Below are 14,450 nucleotides of genomic sequence, written 5' to 3' on the forward strand. Positions count from 1 at the left end.
ACACACACACACACACACTGTATGATATGATGAGGAAACAGCCTAATATAGGGGAGAAGAGATTGGAACATTAGTCAGGAAGATGTGGAGTTCAAATTCTGCCTCGAAGTCTGTACTTCCTAGTTATGTGGTTATGTGCTTCTGGGCCAGTCCCGTCTCTAAGGTTCCCCCTAACTTCACAATGAGGACCCTACAAGCCTATGAACGACTCTCTTTACCAGCAAGTAAACAGTTCAGCCGGTGTGTCCCTGACATGTTACCATTTGGTCTGAAAAGTGCTCTCCAGAATCCCATCCAAAGATTAGCTGAGTGACAAGTCATAGCAGGAAATGAATAAAAGGACGTTTGCCCCAAATATCCAGGGGGACATTTTTCAACAGTGAGATTTTGGCTGGTGGAAAAGTCTCATGGGGGAAATAATGAAAGCCCTTCGCTTGAGTCACTGACAAAGTAGATTGAATACAGTCCTGAAAAACCCCACAAGGAATAAGATCCCACCCCCCTGGCCCACAAGTTGGCAGAACAAGGCCCTGGGTTGACCTAACAGAGATTCCCAGATCTAATTTCTAGGATGCTGTGGAATTTGGACCTCCCAAAGTCAAAATTGTGCAATTCCTCTGGTAGACTGCCTCTAAGTTCTGGGTTGGATCCCTGGATAGAACACTGGAACTAGAGTCAGGAAGACACAGGTTCCAATCCCACTTCTGACACTTAAGAATCTGGATGACTGTGGGTAAGTCCATGAGCATCTCTGAACCTCAGTCTCCTTATCTATAAAAGGAGGATAGCACAACACAGATGAGGTCATGCAATTAAAGCTTTTCACAAGTGTCTACTTTAGAGGAGCGCCATGTTTTGTTCACCTCTTCTTCCTCCTTCTGGTTTCGTCCTTTGGAATGTTGGGTAAAGCTTATGCCTTTGCCCCACCCCACCCCCACATTACTGCCTCTGTAACTTAACACCATGAGTCAAGTTTTCTGGTAAATGTTGGTCCACAGAGAGAGAGAACCGCCCGTACACGTGGACCATTCAGTCCAAATGTGGGCCCCTTCCCCCTCCTGATGGTCCCTCCAGCCCCTCCTCAGTGATCCCTTACTGCATGTAAGGATGTGCATTGACCAACAGTAAGTGAAGCAAGAGAATCCACAGGGAGATACCCACCATGGTGTTCATGCTTCCTGTGTTCAACATCAACCCACAAATGGAGAAAATATGTATCTTCTGCTTTCATTTCTCTCATGAAGACTTTCCCTGTGGGAATACCCTCCCACTTTGCTCATTTCTCCTTCCACCACCTAAACCTGACCCTCCCCAATTTACCTTCTGACCCTGAGCTGTCCATTCTTTCAGGTGCTTACAATACAGTGAAACAACACTCACTTAATGAACAACTCAGTAAGCAACATTGTCCCTAGTTAGTGGTACAGCAGAAAGAGCAGTGGACCTGGAGTCAGGAAGACCTGAGTTCAAATCCTTCCTTGGACACTTACTATGTGATCCTGGACAAGTCATTTAAAGGCCACCTGCATCAGTTTCCTCACCTGTAAAATGGGTTAATGACAACACTGACCTCCAGGATTATTGTGAGGTTAAAATTAGATACTTATTAAGCACTTTGTAAAACATAAAGCATTACAGAAATTCTGTTATTTTCTATTATTATTAAACCTAATGATTTACAAATTTGACTGTGACAATAATTATACTTTTATCCTAAAAATCAAAGAAATTTCATTGATTTAAAAGAAGGAAATTTTAAGGCCATGAGTTAACTGATTTTCACATCCCAGCCATTTTTTGTATCCTGGCCAAGTGAGAATTGGGTTAGGACCTATTGTTGGCCAATCAGTAAGAGTCAGAGTGATTTGGATTTAAGTCATGGTCCTTAAGAAAGAAATCTAGCCCGTGAAAGGTTTCAGTGACCGAAGTTTACATTCCTTTGGGCAGTGTATCCGCAGGTAAGGGTATGATACCCCATGTGGACAGAGGGAGAAGAGAGAGGATGAAGAAGTAGGGAGAGGATAGAGGGAGAGATGGAGGAAGGGAAGGAAGAAAGGAAGGGAGGGAGGGAGGGGGGGAAAGAGGGCACCTACTAGGGCAGACAGAGGTTAAGTGATTTGACCGGGGTTACACAGCTAGTAAATGTGTAAGGTCATATTCCAACTCATATCTTCCTGACTCCAAGACCAACTCTCTATTCCCTGTGTACAGTGGATGCTTAATAAATGCTTTTTTATTAGTTGGGATTAGAATAAAACCAGAGAATGTGCATCTATTTACTACCTGTGGAAAGCAGAGAGGTCCCAGTCATTCTTTCTCTTTGTGCCTCAGTTTACTCCCCTAGAAAATGAGTGAGTGGGTGCTTAGATAACCTCTGATGTACCTCTCAGCTCCAAATCCTATGATCAGATGCCTATCAAAGCAATGCTGGTTCACATCTTGAACCATCTGCCTCCAATTTATCCCATAACCTTGAAATGGTTCCACATTTTGGTAGATCTGTTTAGAATTCACATCCTCAATAGTTTCGAATAACACTTTAAAATTCACTTACATTGTCCAGTATGAGGCATCTTCCTGACATTTTGACTTTTTTTCCTTAACAAATACTATATGCAGTAAATTAACGGCAAATCACATATGAAAATTAGGGATGTTATCACATAAACACGTAATGATGCTTATCTTCTTGTTATCTGCATATATAAAAGCCCCATCACCATCCCACTGGAATTCTCAGCTTCTTTCATAGCACAGGTCAGATGGGCTTTTCTGCCCTCCCCTCTTCCTTCACATCAGTACTCTATTATTACTCATAGTAGTACCCAATGGAAATCAATGTCATTATTTATGTTTTGTATTCATGTGTTTCCCTCGATTGCATTCTCCAGAACATCCACTCCCTGAAGGTAACTATTGTGTTTTGTCTTGAATGACTAGTACGTAGCAAGGCAAGGGACATGCCTGCATTGCGTACTCCATAGCTTTTTTTGAATTTAACTGATATAACACACATTTTAATGAAGTACCTCATTCTAGACCACACCTTTTCTGGTGTGAGCTTCATTAAGTCTTCATATTTTTGGGCAGCTTTATATTTACAAATGATCCGGACCTGCAGTCATGGATTTAGAGACAAAAATGACCTCAGAGGTCATCCCTCATTTTATGGTGGAGGAAACTGAGGCACAGTTTTCTCTAGTTTTACCCAAGTTAACAGGGGAACTAAGTGACTGAGCTGCGATTTGTCCTAAAGTCTTCAGACTCTAAGTCTAGTGTTCCTTCCAGGATACCACCCACCCCTCCATATACTACTGTTTAATTTCTTGGCATATCTTCCATTTCCTCATTGACCTTCCATCTTTCAATCCCTTTGTTAGAAGACTAAATCTTATAAATATCAGTGATCCTATGTTCACATGAGCAACATCGCCATCTGATGACCCTACTTGGTTTGGGCCAAAAATGCTTTCTGGTCTCAGAGAGAAAAGAACCATGACCAAGGCAGAGAATATTCTGGGATACCCATCAGAGCTATAGATTGGCTGTCTTCAAAGTCCTTCATGACCAAAACCAGGAGCTAAGACTTATCCAAGTAATAAACATGAGAGGGATACGGAGATTTTTCTTTCCTGGGTCTATTTTTTCCATCCACTATGTTTTTTTATCCCTTGTCATGAAGCAATTGTCTGATGAACCTTGTCAGGGTCATTTCATATCCTCCACAGTCCTCCCTAATTCCGAGTTATTTCTCCCATTCTATCCTTCCCCTGCGGCTTCCACATCGTAAGCTTCCCCATTCTCCCGTATATATTCTACACATAATCATGACATTATCTTTCTGAAGCACAGACCTGACCACACCATTCCCCTGATCAAGTGTATTCAGTGATTCCCACTTGCTTCTAGAATATAATATAAACTACCCAGGCTGTAATTTTAAACCATTCCTAATCTGCCTCTGGAAACATTTCCAGACCACTTTCATTTGACCCTTTCACACACTCTACATTCCAAGCAAACAGGCCTCCTGGCTATTCCCTGCACTTGGCAGCCACTCTCTTACTTCTCTGCCTTTGCCCAAGCTGTCCCCTTCCTCCCCATGCCTGTAAAACATGCCCTAGACTGCTTTAAAGACTAGCTTTAGCCCAGCTTCCTAGAGGAAGACTTCCCTCATGTGCTCATTATGAAAAGCACCCTCTCTTTTCAAATTTTCTTGTATTTACTGATCAGTTTACACATTATCTCCCCTCCCTACAATGTAAGCCTCTTGAGGGTAAGAGCTATGCTTCTGTCTTTGTAACTCCATCTCTTGGCACAGCGTATGGAACAGCACAAATGATTATTATTATTGTGGCTGAACTGAATTAAATTGAAAAGAAAATGATATATCTAGGTTATGGGTTTTGGAGAAGGCATACAAGTAACATTGGTTGTGCTGACTACACTGGTGGGATCTCACCCTAAGTGATACTCCATTCCAAAAGAAATTTTCATTTTGGGGAGGGGGCTAAATGTTTGATTTCCTTGGTCAGGAACTCCAGATCTGAAAATACCCACTTCTACCAACACATAGTAACGATTTGCCTGTTATTTAGATCCTTGGAGAGTAACCTGGGTGCTGAGACATTAGATAATCCGCCCTAGTCACACAGCTAGTATGCGATCAAGACAGGATTTGAACCCAACTCTACCTGACTTCAAGGTTGGCCTTACATTCTGTAATATTAAGGCTGCCCCTTCAAGATTTGTTCTTTCTGAATTGCAAACCACTTTTGATCAGGGAGGGTAATGGAGTTATTTTGACAATGCTCTTCCAAGTTCTCTTGTGACAAGGTAAAATGAAACACCCCTTTTTCCCCCACCCCACCCGCCACCCACAGACAGCACACCCAGCATAGATTCTGACTTCTCTGCCAAAAAGGAGGAAAAAATGAAACAGGCCCATTCCTTCCCCTCCTGTGTTCAAAGCCTGGAAGGGGGCCAGCACCCTAATCAGTTCTCATTGGCCCTGGAGGAATCACAACCTTTTGTAAAACATAATAAAGGGCATAACATCATGATAAAATGCATGAAAAGGCGATGCCTTTGGTTGGGAACTCAAAATAATTCAGCAGAACAGATGGATTGCATTGGTTTAGCCTTATGGAGGACATGAAAGGGCTCATTTTATGGCAGCTCCAAAGTCAGGGAAAATGTCCAGCTTCCCCTAGACCAGTCTGTGTACCTGCCTGAGCCTGGAGGCCTCCATCTTCTCTAATCATTTTTGAGGGCCTAATGGATTAGGCAATGTTTTCCACTGGAGTACCTCATTTTCTGAAGCTGTTTCATTCTCTGTCTCTCTCTTTGAGGCTCTGTTTACATTGAGATTCCCACAGGCATGCTCTGTCTGCAATTTTGTAAACAAAGAAACAAATTAAGTGGAAAAAATGCCAGAGTTGGAGGCCAAGGTCTGGGTTCAAAACCATCATCTGCCACTGACTATCTGTGTGCCCTGAGAAACTCGAATCAAGTCAATAAGATTTTTTTTTCATTTACGAAAAGAGAGAATTGAATTAGGTAACCTCTACTTACCAAGCATTAACTCCATGACTTCTATGGGCCAGACACTGTGCTATACCTTGAGGATACAGAGACAGAAAGCAAATAGTCTCTACCCTCAAGAAGCTTGCATTCTATCAGAGGGAAAAGCATGTTTGTGTATGTGTATTTATACTATGAGTTTATACACACATACCTATGTATGTATATGCATGCACGTATATGTACATGAAGAAGAAATACAAGCTCAAATACAAGATCGCTGGTGAAGTAGGACACTAGTATCTTGGAGAGGGAGGAGGGATAGAGAAAGATATCGTGTAGAAGGTGGTGTTTGAGTAGGAGCCAGAAGGAAGTTGGGGATTTTGTGGGGTGGTGAAGAGGCGTATCATTCTAGGAATAGACATTCTAGGGAATTCATGTTCTCCATGAGGCCAAACCAATGTACCAAGTCACAGGGATTGAAGTTTAAGTGTTGTGTGTGGCGAACAATTGTATAAAGTATAGCAGAGAGCTCAAGGACAAGGAATGAGAAAGGGCCATTAGATTTGACTATTCATTATCTGTACTTTGGCATTATGGTAGAATGAAAAGAGAGCTGGCTTCAGAGCCAGAGCCCTAATTTCAAGCTCTGCCTTTAATCCTATACTGGCTGTGTGATCCTGGGTAAGTCACTTCACCAAACGACTTCTCTGGCAACTCTATGAAGGCTATTAAGCCGCAGAGAAGATGCCATCAGAATTTGCATCTATCCTGTCTCCTATCCCTAGTAAGAATGCCCTGGGAAATGAGGAGCTCAGCGAGGAAGCAGAATATTTTGTCGGAGAACTGGCAAATGCTTGACCATGTGGGACTGACCCAGTCACTCTGCCCTGATGGGCTGAGATGTTTCAGGGAAGTAGAATTGTTTGGATAGCTCTTTAGGAAAACTGGAAACCCTGTTAGATTAGAATGGATGGGATGGCATCAGGGAAGGACAATATACTGCTTTATACCATTTTTTTCTGCACTGGACTTGTATAGGGAACTTCCAGGGAAGACTGCCCTCTACCAATGGGGGCCTTTCAGTCTTAGAGAAATGCCACTGAAATGGCCAGTTGGGCTGCTGTTGCTGCTGCTGTTCACTTGTTTCAGTCGTGCCCCACTCTTTGTGACCCCATTTAGGATTTTATTGGCAAAAATTCTGGAGTGGTTTGCTATTTCCTTCTCTAGCTCGTTTTACAGATGAGGAAACTGAGTCAAACAGGGTTAAGTGACTTGCCCAGGGTCACACAACTAGTAAGTGTCTGAGGCCAGATTTGAATTCATGAAGGTAAGTTTTCCCGACTCCAGGCCTGGTGCTCTGTGCACTATGGTGCCCCCTACCTGCCTCCCAATTGGACTGCTCCATGCCTAGAAGACAACAAAGACCAAAACGATACTGGCAGCTGACATTTCTCCAGTGCCTTAAGGTTTGCGGAGCACTTCACAGACATTTTCTCAGGGGATCCTTGTAACAACCCTTTGAAGTCAGTATTATTATTAGATCTATTTCATAGATGAGGAAAGTGAAATCTAGGGAGGTTAAGTCATACAACCAGTAAATTACAGAACTGGGGTTAGAACCAATATATTTCTGTGTCTCAGCCCAGAATTCTAACCATGACATCACACTCAACAGTCATCCCTCTCAGAGATGCAATGATGCTTTTATAAAGAGAACTATAATACCCAGAGAGCCTACAACTTAACTAATAAAAAAAGCTAGAAAGAAACATTTCTAAATATTCACTTAAAATTACTTTTAACCTGCAGTAACACTTTGAGACAAAAAAGTTGATCTTGTGCACCCGTACTTATTCAGACGTCGACAATGATCATGTGATGCACACAGTGGAACTCTCAAACAGTGAGAAAATACCCTGTCCCTCTCCTCTCCACCCCCATCTTGTGTTTATCATGGTGATGTAGTTAGCTTATTACCTTGTCATTTTCTAAACAGATTGACAAGCATCTACTTTTCTTCTTTCCTGTCATACTAGCCTTCCACATTCATTCTTGTTTTTAAATTAAAAAAAATAAATAAATAAACAACAGCAACAAAAACCTATCTCTCTCTTTCTGTCCATAAGGCAGGCCAGTCAAGGCAATGATGGCTGAGTTATTTTTCTTGTTTTGTTTTGTTTTTGTTGTTGTCTCTAGCTCCATCCTTGGCTAGATCTAGCTAGATCAGGCAGCCAAGTATCCCTGAATGGGCACGACTGTGTCAGAACAGTGATGCTGACTTGTCTCCCCATGGGATATCCAACAGGGATTTTCCTTCAGAGACAATCCACAGAACTCATCAAGTTTCCTCTCCTCTTACTTACTTCACAGTCAATTTCTCAGGCACTAAAGAGAATTTCACAAGCACCAAACCATTCCCATGCTGCCCCTAGTTAAATGACTCTAGAAAACACGTATTTGGAGTTTGATTTAACCTGAGATATCAAAAATTCTGTTGGGTTGTAGGCCATGAGAAAGTGAGATTGTCAACTCATGTCCTTGAGAGATCAGAGCTTACTCAAGAACTAATACACTTGTATGCATGGATAGATTATATATAGATGTATTTTTCAAGTTATATGTAGATATTGATAATTGACATGAAAAACAGACCTTCTGGGCATGGAGGTATGGGGAGCAGGGCTCAACTCTACCTCAGATCCTCTGAAATAAAATCCTTTATTAAATCCAGACCTTCTATTCATGTAGTCTTACAGGAACATTGGAAATCATCAGGCAAGGTCAACAGAACCTCACTTCCTTAGAACATAATTATCCAACTAAAACTTCATGTTAGCACTTTATTTGACGTTTTAAAAACCACAGAATGGATGTTACTCTGGGTGAATCCACGTGCAAGAAGGAGTGTGACATGATGACCAGACGCTTGGACTTAGCCTCTGGGAGACTTGGTTTCCAATTTTGCCTCTGACATGTATTAGGTGTGAGACCCTGGGCAATTCACTTAACTTTTCTGGACCTCGGGAGACGTGATGAAGTAGAGCTGTGATCCTCTTCCTGTTGTAAGATTTCCCTTCCATTGTTATGGTTCTTGTTCGTGTAGTTCTGCTTCTCCTTTCTCTGCCTTGCATCAGTTCATAGAAGACTTCCCACATTTCTCTGGATTCTTCAGTCACCATTTTTTTTAACACAATATTATGTAGAGGACGATAGGATCACAGATTTGGAACTCAAAGGGACTGTGGAGAACACTGGGTTCAACCCCCCTCATTTTACAGTTGAGGAAAATGAGGTGTCAAGAAATGGACTATCTGAGGAGCCAAGAGATGAGGTGACTCGTCCAAGGTCACACAGCTAGAAAGAATCTGAGGTGGCATTTGAAACCAAGTCTTTCTCACTCCAAGTCCGGCACTTAACCTGCTTGACTATGTTGCTTTTATTACATTCTAATAATAATAATAACTCACATTCATAGAGCAGCTTTGTTTGCAAAGTACTTTATGTCTCATTTGATCCTCACCACAACCCTGGGCAGTAGGTACTATTATTATACCTGTTTTATGTGTGGAGAAACTGAGGCTCAGGGAAATAAAAGTGTTTGCCTAGCATCACACAGCTAGTAAATGTCCCAGGCAAGATTCAAACTCAGGTTTTGCTAATTTAGAATCCTGCTTTCTATCCACCATCCAATACAAATCATATCTACTCCCCAATCGATGGGGTGCAGAGATTATATGGATAATTAGCCATGGTTTGCAGATAAAGACACTGATGTACCCAAGGTCCAACAAATAGGAAGGGACACAGTCAGGGCTTGGAGTCATGATTTTCCTACTTTGTATCTGAAAGTTAGACCTCAAAACCTGCAGCAAGGCAGGGGAGGGGGAGTATCCAAAGTTTATAGCCTGAGGAAGGGTCCAATGAGATATGATACACTGGAGACTTTCCTCCCTTTCTCCTCACAGTGGAAAAGAACAGTGAAGCAATCAGGCTGCCCATCTGCCATTTTGGCCCTTGTTACACAATTAGCTCATCTTCTTTCCCTGTAAGACATATCCCAAAGATGTGTGTCACTGTGATGGAGTCCATTGCATAACTAGACCCCAAGAAATCCTTTAAAATATCTCAAACAAATCTTTGTACAACTTTGTTTTTAGATCTCCAGTGAAGAGAAACCTGCCACCTTGGGAAAGGATGAGTTCCTTCAACTCTCTCCTCTCTGGTCACCTTCTTCACATCCTCCTGGTCAATTTCCCTTTTGCTCTGTTTCTACTCTTTTCTCCCCAATCCCTTCCCTCTCCCCCAACCTTCCTTCCTTCAGTTCTAGAACCATGAACCATGATCAACTTTTCGTTGTCCTAGAGGGGACCTGTCTGTCTCTTTCTCAGAAGGCACACACATCATTCTGATAAATTTCTGGAACAAAGAATTCCTCCCTGGCCACCATTGCCTTGTTTCCCCCATGAAAATGCAAGTTCCTTGAGCACAGTGTCTGTCTGTTTTTTTTTTTTTCATTTTTTGTTTGCATCTCCACCCCTAAGCACAGTGATTTGTAGACAATAAATTCTTTTTTATTCATTCTTCTCTACATGTCCCCTCTCCATCCTTCTCACTCTCCTCTGGATGCCGTACAATTTGTCATCACCCTTCCTAACAATTGATGGCACACTGACCACCTGGCTCACGGGCACTGAACAGCAGCTGGACGTTTGGAAGGCTTCTTGATACATCTTCAATTTAGACATTTGTCCAAGACTCAGCAGTACGACTATCCCCTTCCCTCCCTCCCATCCCTTTGATAGGAGTTGCGATTTCACTGGCATGGAGAGTGCCCAGTGAGGAACAGTCTCCTCCAATGCTGATTAAGCTCCATCCACTCAGTGCCATCCAGACACCACTTCCTTCACTGGGCACCAGTGGCCTCCTCTTTCCTTACCTCACACTTGTTCAGGAGCCCTGTTTCTTGCAGCCGTGACCAGATGCTCTGTATCCTCCCAGCGTGCTCAGGATGAAGGGCGGAGCGGCCGCAGACACATTGGTGCTTCAGCATCAGAGCATCATACACCACACCTTCCACGGGAAAAGAACACAGTAACCACAAATTAGGGAACACTACTTCAATCCTTCCGGGGTCTGGAATTTCAGCAGTTATGTGTGAGTGAAGTGGCAGTGAGCTAGGGTGGGAGGTCCTCCATCATTGAAGATCACAACTCCATCAACAGCCAAAGAGATAGTCTCCCAGTGGCCAAAAACTCATTTGGGTCCTAGACCTAGAAAGCCCTCAGACACTTTGTAGACCAATCCCTTCATGTTATACTTGAGGAAACTGAGGCTCTGGGAGGTTGTGACTTGCTCAAGATCAGAGGCAGGATTTGAACTCTCCTGATCCAGGGCTCTTCCCATGGTGATGAGTGGTTCTCAGTTTAGTTAGGCTAGGCCTCAGTCCAAAGACCTATGCCTCATCCTTCAAGCTCTATTTGAAGTCTCATCAGATCAGGAGCAAAGGCAAATCAAGGCCACAATTAATTGAGTACCTACTATGTGCCAGGAACTTTGTCAAAGCTTGGGTTCTCCTGAAATAGCCTTAAGGACAATAAGAGACTGACTCCTTCCATGTGAGAGCATCAGAGGAGGATTTTGATGGGACAAGATAGAACTCATTACTATTATTTTAACACAATCATCCTTGGGAAGAAAATAATTCTTTAAAAACAATTATCTATGTGTATATATATATATGTACATGTGTGTGTATGTTTGTGTGTGTGTGTGTGTGAGTGTGTGTGTGTGTGTGTGTGTGTGTGTATACACAGAGAGAACCAGAAGACAGACAAGGCTTCCTTTGGGGCCCTGGGAAAAAGCAGGCCTCACATGTAGTGATGGATCTAGGGTCACTTTCCATGCCTGTGGAAATAGATGACAATTATCTCCACTAATGTAAAATTGATATTGCACCACCGTAACAAAATGAAACTTAAAAAAATGGATTTTGTTTTGCATTTCTACTCATAAAAGTGAATGAGCTTCAAAAATCCTTCCATTGATTATGGTTTTAGTGCAAATCACCATTCAAAGCTACAGCTACATTCTGAAGGGAAGAACTTTTAGGTGCCTGGCGGCACTGCCCTAGAGCAAGGGATTGGTTCATTAAGCAAATTCTCTTTTCCCACTGATAACCTTTATGAAATCTGGGGCATATTCTTCTGGGGTAGGGCTGGGAGGAGCACTGGGATTGACCCCTGGAGATAATGAAAGCACGCTTAAGAATGATATGTCTTTTGAAGTCCCTTATGTTAAGTTTGATTAGAAAAAAATATTTAAAATAGTAGCAACAATGCTTCTTCTTCTTCTCAAACTAAATCATAAAAATAATCATAGTATAAATTTATGTTATCGTTTACGATACTGAAAGCCCTTTGACCACATTCTCTCCCTCAGTCCTCAAGATAGCCTGTGATTATGCCCAAAGGGCTATCAAAATGTGCATACCCTCTGACCCAGCAATAGCACTTCTAGGGCTACATCTCAAAGAGATCACACAAATGGGAAAAGGACCTACAAGTACAAAAATATTCCTAGCAGCTCTTTTTGTGGTGGCAAAGAATTGGAAATTGAGATGATGCCCGTCCGAATGGCTGACCAAGTTGTGGTATATGAATGCGATGGAATACTATTGTGCTAAAAGAAATGATGAACAGGCTGACTTCAGAAAAACCTGGAAAGACTTGTATGGTCTGATGCTGAGTGAAGTGAGCAGAACCAAGAGAACGTTGTACACAATAACAGCCACATTGTGCAATGACTAATATTGATAAACTTAACCCTTCCTGGAAATACAAGGATCTAAGACATCTCCAGAGGCCTCGTGATGGAAAATGCTATCCACACCCAAAGAAGAACTATGGAAGCCAAATTATTATTTTTTTTCTCTTCTGTTGAATTTTGTTTCCTCTTTCTGATGGTTCCTCCTATTGATTTTAATTTCTACTTACAACATCACTAATGTGAAAATATGTTTAATATGAATGTAAATGTATAGCCTATATCAGATTGTGTGCTGTCTTGGGGAGGGTGGTGGGGAGAAAGGAGGAGAAAAATTTTAAACTCAAAAGCATATGGAAGTGATTATTGATAAATCAAAAAAAGTAATAAAAAAATTTAAAAAAGATAGCCCTGTGAGGAACATAACAGAAAATATTATTATTACCATTTTATTGATGAAGAAACTGAGGTTCTAAGCCAAAGCTGCAAACCTAGGAAAGGTCAGAGCTAGAATTCAAACTTGGGTTTCCTGATTCCAAGAACAGCGTACTGTGATCATAGTAAAGAGGAATTGTAAAATGTTAATACTAGTAGGGACCCCCAGGATGTCACATTTTCCTTACCACCCAAAGGCCCTGGTGTCTGTTCAAAATTGTTACTTTCTTGAAAGGAGGAAGTAAAAAAAAAAAAAAAAAAGATCTCTGGTCTATTGTTCCCATTCTGAATATATCGTATCCCTGAGGGGTCTGGCACTAATCTCTGAAGAGTTCAGTTCCAGACATGTGCAGCAGGCTGTAAGTAAATGGAAACCTTGTCCACTTAATTAACAGTGCAAATGCCACCAGGATTGACTTCCTGCCTCTTCATTGACTTCCCAAAGCCATAAGAGGGCCAAGATCAGCGTTTACTTTCCCAGTAGAATGGAGAAGACCTCCCGTTCTGATGCTTGGCCTTCAGCCTGTTGGGATCACTGCGTCTGGACCTGGGAGGGTCCAAGGGCTGGGCCTGGAGTTAGGGAAGGACGAGGACTGATAAGGAGACCCTCTGACACCTTCCCCCTGAGCACCCTTGGCCAAGTATCTGCATCTCTCTTAGCTGAAACACGGGGCTACTGATACTTGTGGTCCCAGAGTGACGGGGTTGTTATGGTGATCAAAGGCCATAATGCAGGTTAAGTAAACCTGGGAACGGCCAGCTACCATTACTTTTCATACAAAGAAACCGAGGCTCCAAGAGACTGAGTGATTCCCGCATGGAGGAGTCATTCAATAAGCCCTAAGTTCCTACCAAGGGGCTGAGAATACTAAGATAAAGATAGCATAGTCCCTCCCCTCAAGGAGCTTACATTCTGCAAGGGAGAATAACATAAACCTATATCAGAAAATATGCAAAGATTCCAAAATGTCATAGGAAGCCAGACATAGAACTGGATCAGAGCCCAGGGGCCATGAAGTCTAGCCCCCTCCTTTTACAGATGAAGAAACTGGTTCAGAATTGGAAGTGACTTACCCAGGGTCGTGCATCTTAAACGTGTCTGAGGAGAGATTCGAACTCAGCTAAATACAAAGTCATTTAGGGGAGGCAGGAACTAGCAGCTGGGGGATGAGAAAGACAGAGTCGAACCCAGATCTTTGCTGGTTCAAGGGCCAGTCCTCTCACTCCACCCAAGTAGGGAGTTTGTCTTCTTCACTGGGCTCAGACCTATGTTCCCACTATGGAAGCCACCAGCTTCAGGCAGTTGTGTGATTGGGCTGAGTACACACTAAAATTGCTTTCACACTTGCAACCTTGCTTCCAAGCTAATTCTGTTAAACTCTTTTCCCATCATCTTCTAGCAAGGCCTGCCTGATCATAAAGTAGGCCCTGGTGTCTTGAAACTATTGTTGAGTATCTAGGATTCTTAACAGAAGTTCCATGAAGCCCCCATAAACCTTGGGGGAGGCAGGAATTAAGATGATGGTGATTCCAGGGTCAAGAAATGTGCGGAAGCCCCGAGTACCAGGGTCTCCTCTTCGTGAAGCGTCACCAAGATGCCACCAGAGACAGCGGGGCCTTCCTCACACCTACAGCGGGTCCCACTCACCCCGTTTCCTCCATTTCCAAGAACGGACGCGTTCCGTCCCTCCTGGGGTTTGTCTAGGAATGGTTTGCTTCTGGTTGTG

The 14,450-nt window shown here is 42.6% G+C and overlaps 1 protein-coding gene across 15 annotated transcripts in view; it reads right to left on the minus strand.

Annotated features, from left to right (window-relative positions):
- Positions 1-14,450, minus strand: part of HDAC9 (histone deacetylase 9) — a 698,100-nt gene that overhangs the window by 276,993 nt on the left and 406,657 nt on the right. For all 15 annotated transcript variants that reach the window (XM_027872084.1, XM_027872079.1, XM_027872078.1 and 12 more), the window contains one exon: positions 10,463-10,596. In XM_027872084.1, the coding sequence (XP_027727885.1) occupies positions 10,463-10,596 (134 nt within the window). The remainder of the gene's footprint in view (positions 1-10,462; positions 10,597-14,450) is intronic.

Source organism: Vombatus ursinus, unplaced genomic scaffold (genome assembly GCF_900497805.2).
Source record: "Vombatus ursinus unplaced genomic scaffold, bare-nosed wombat genome assembly UNPS02014799.1, whole genome shotgun sequence".
NCBI lineage: Eukaryota > Metazoa > Chordata > Mammalia > Diprotodontia > Vombatidae > Vombatus > Vombatus ursinus.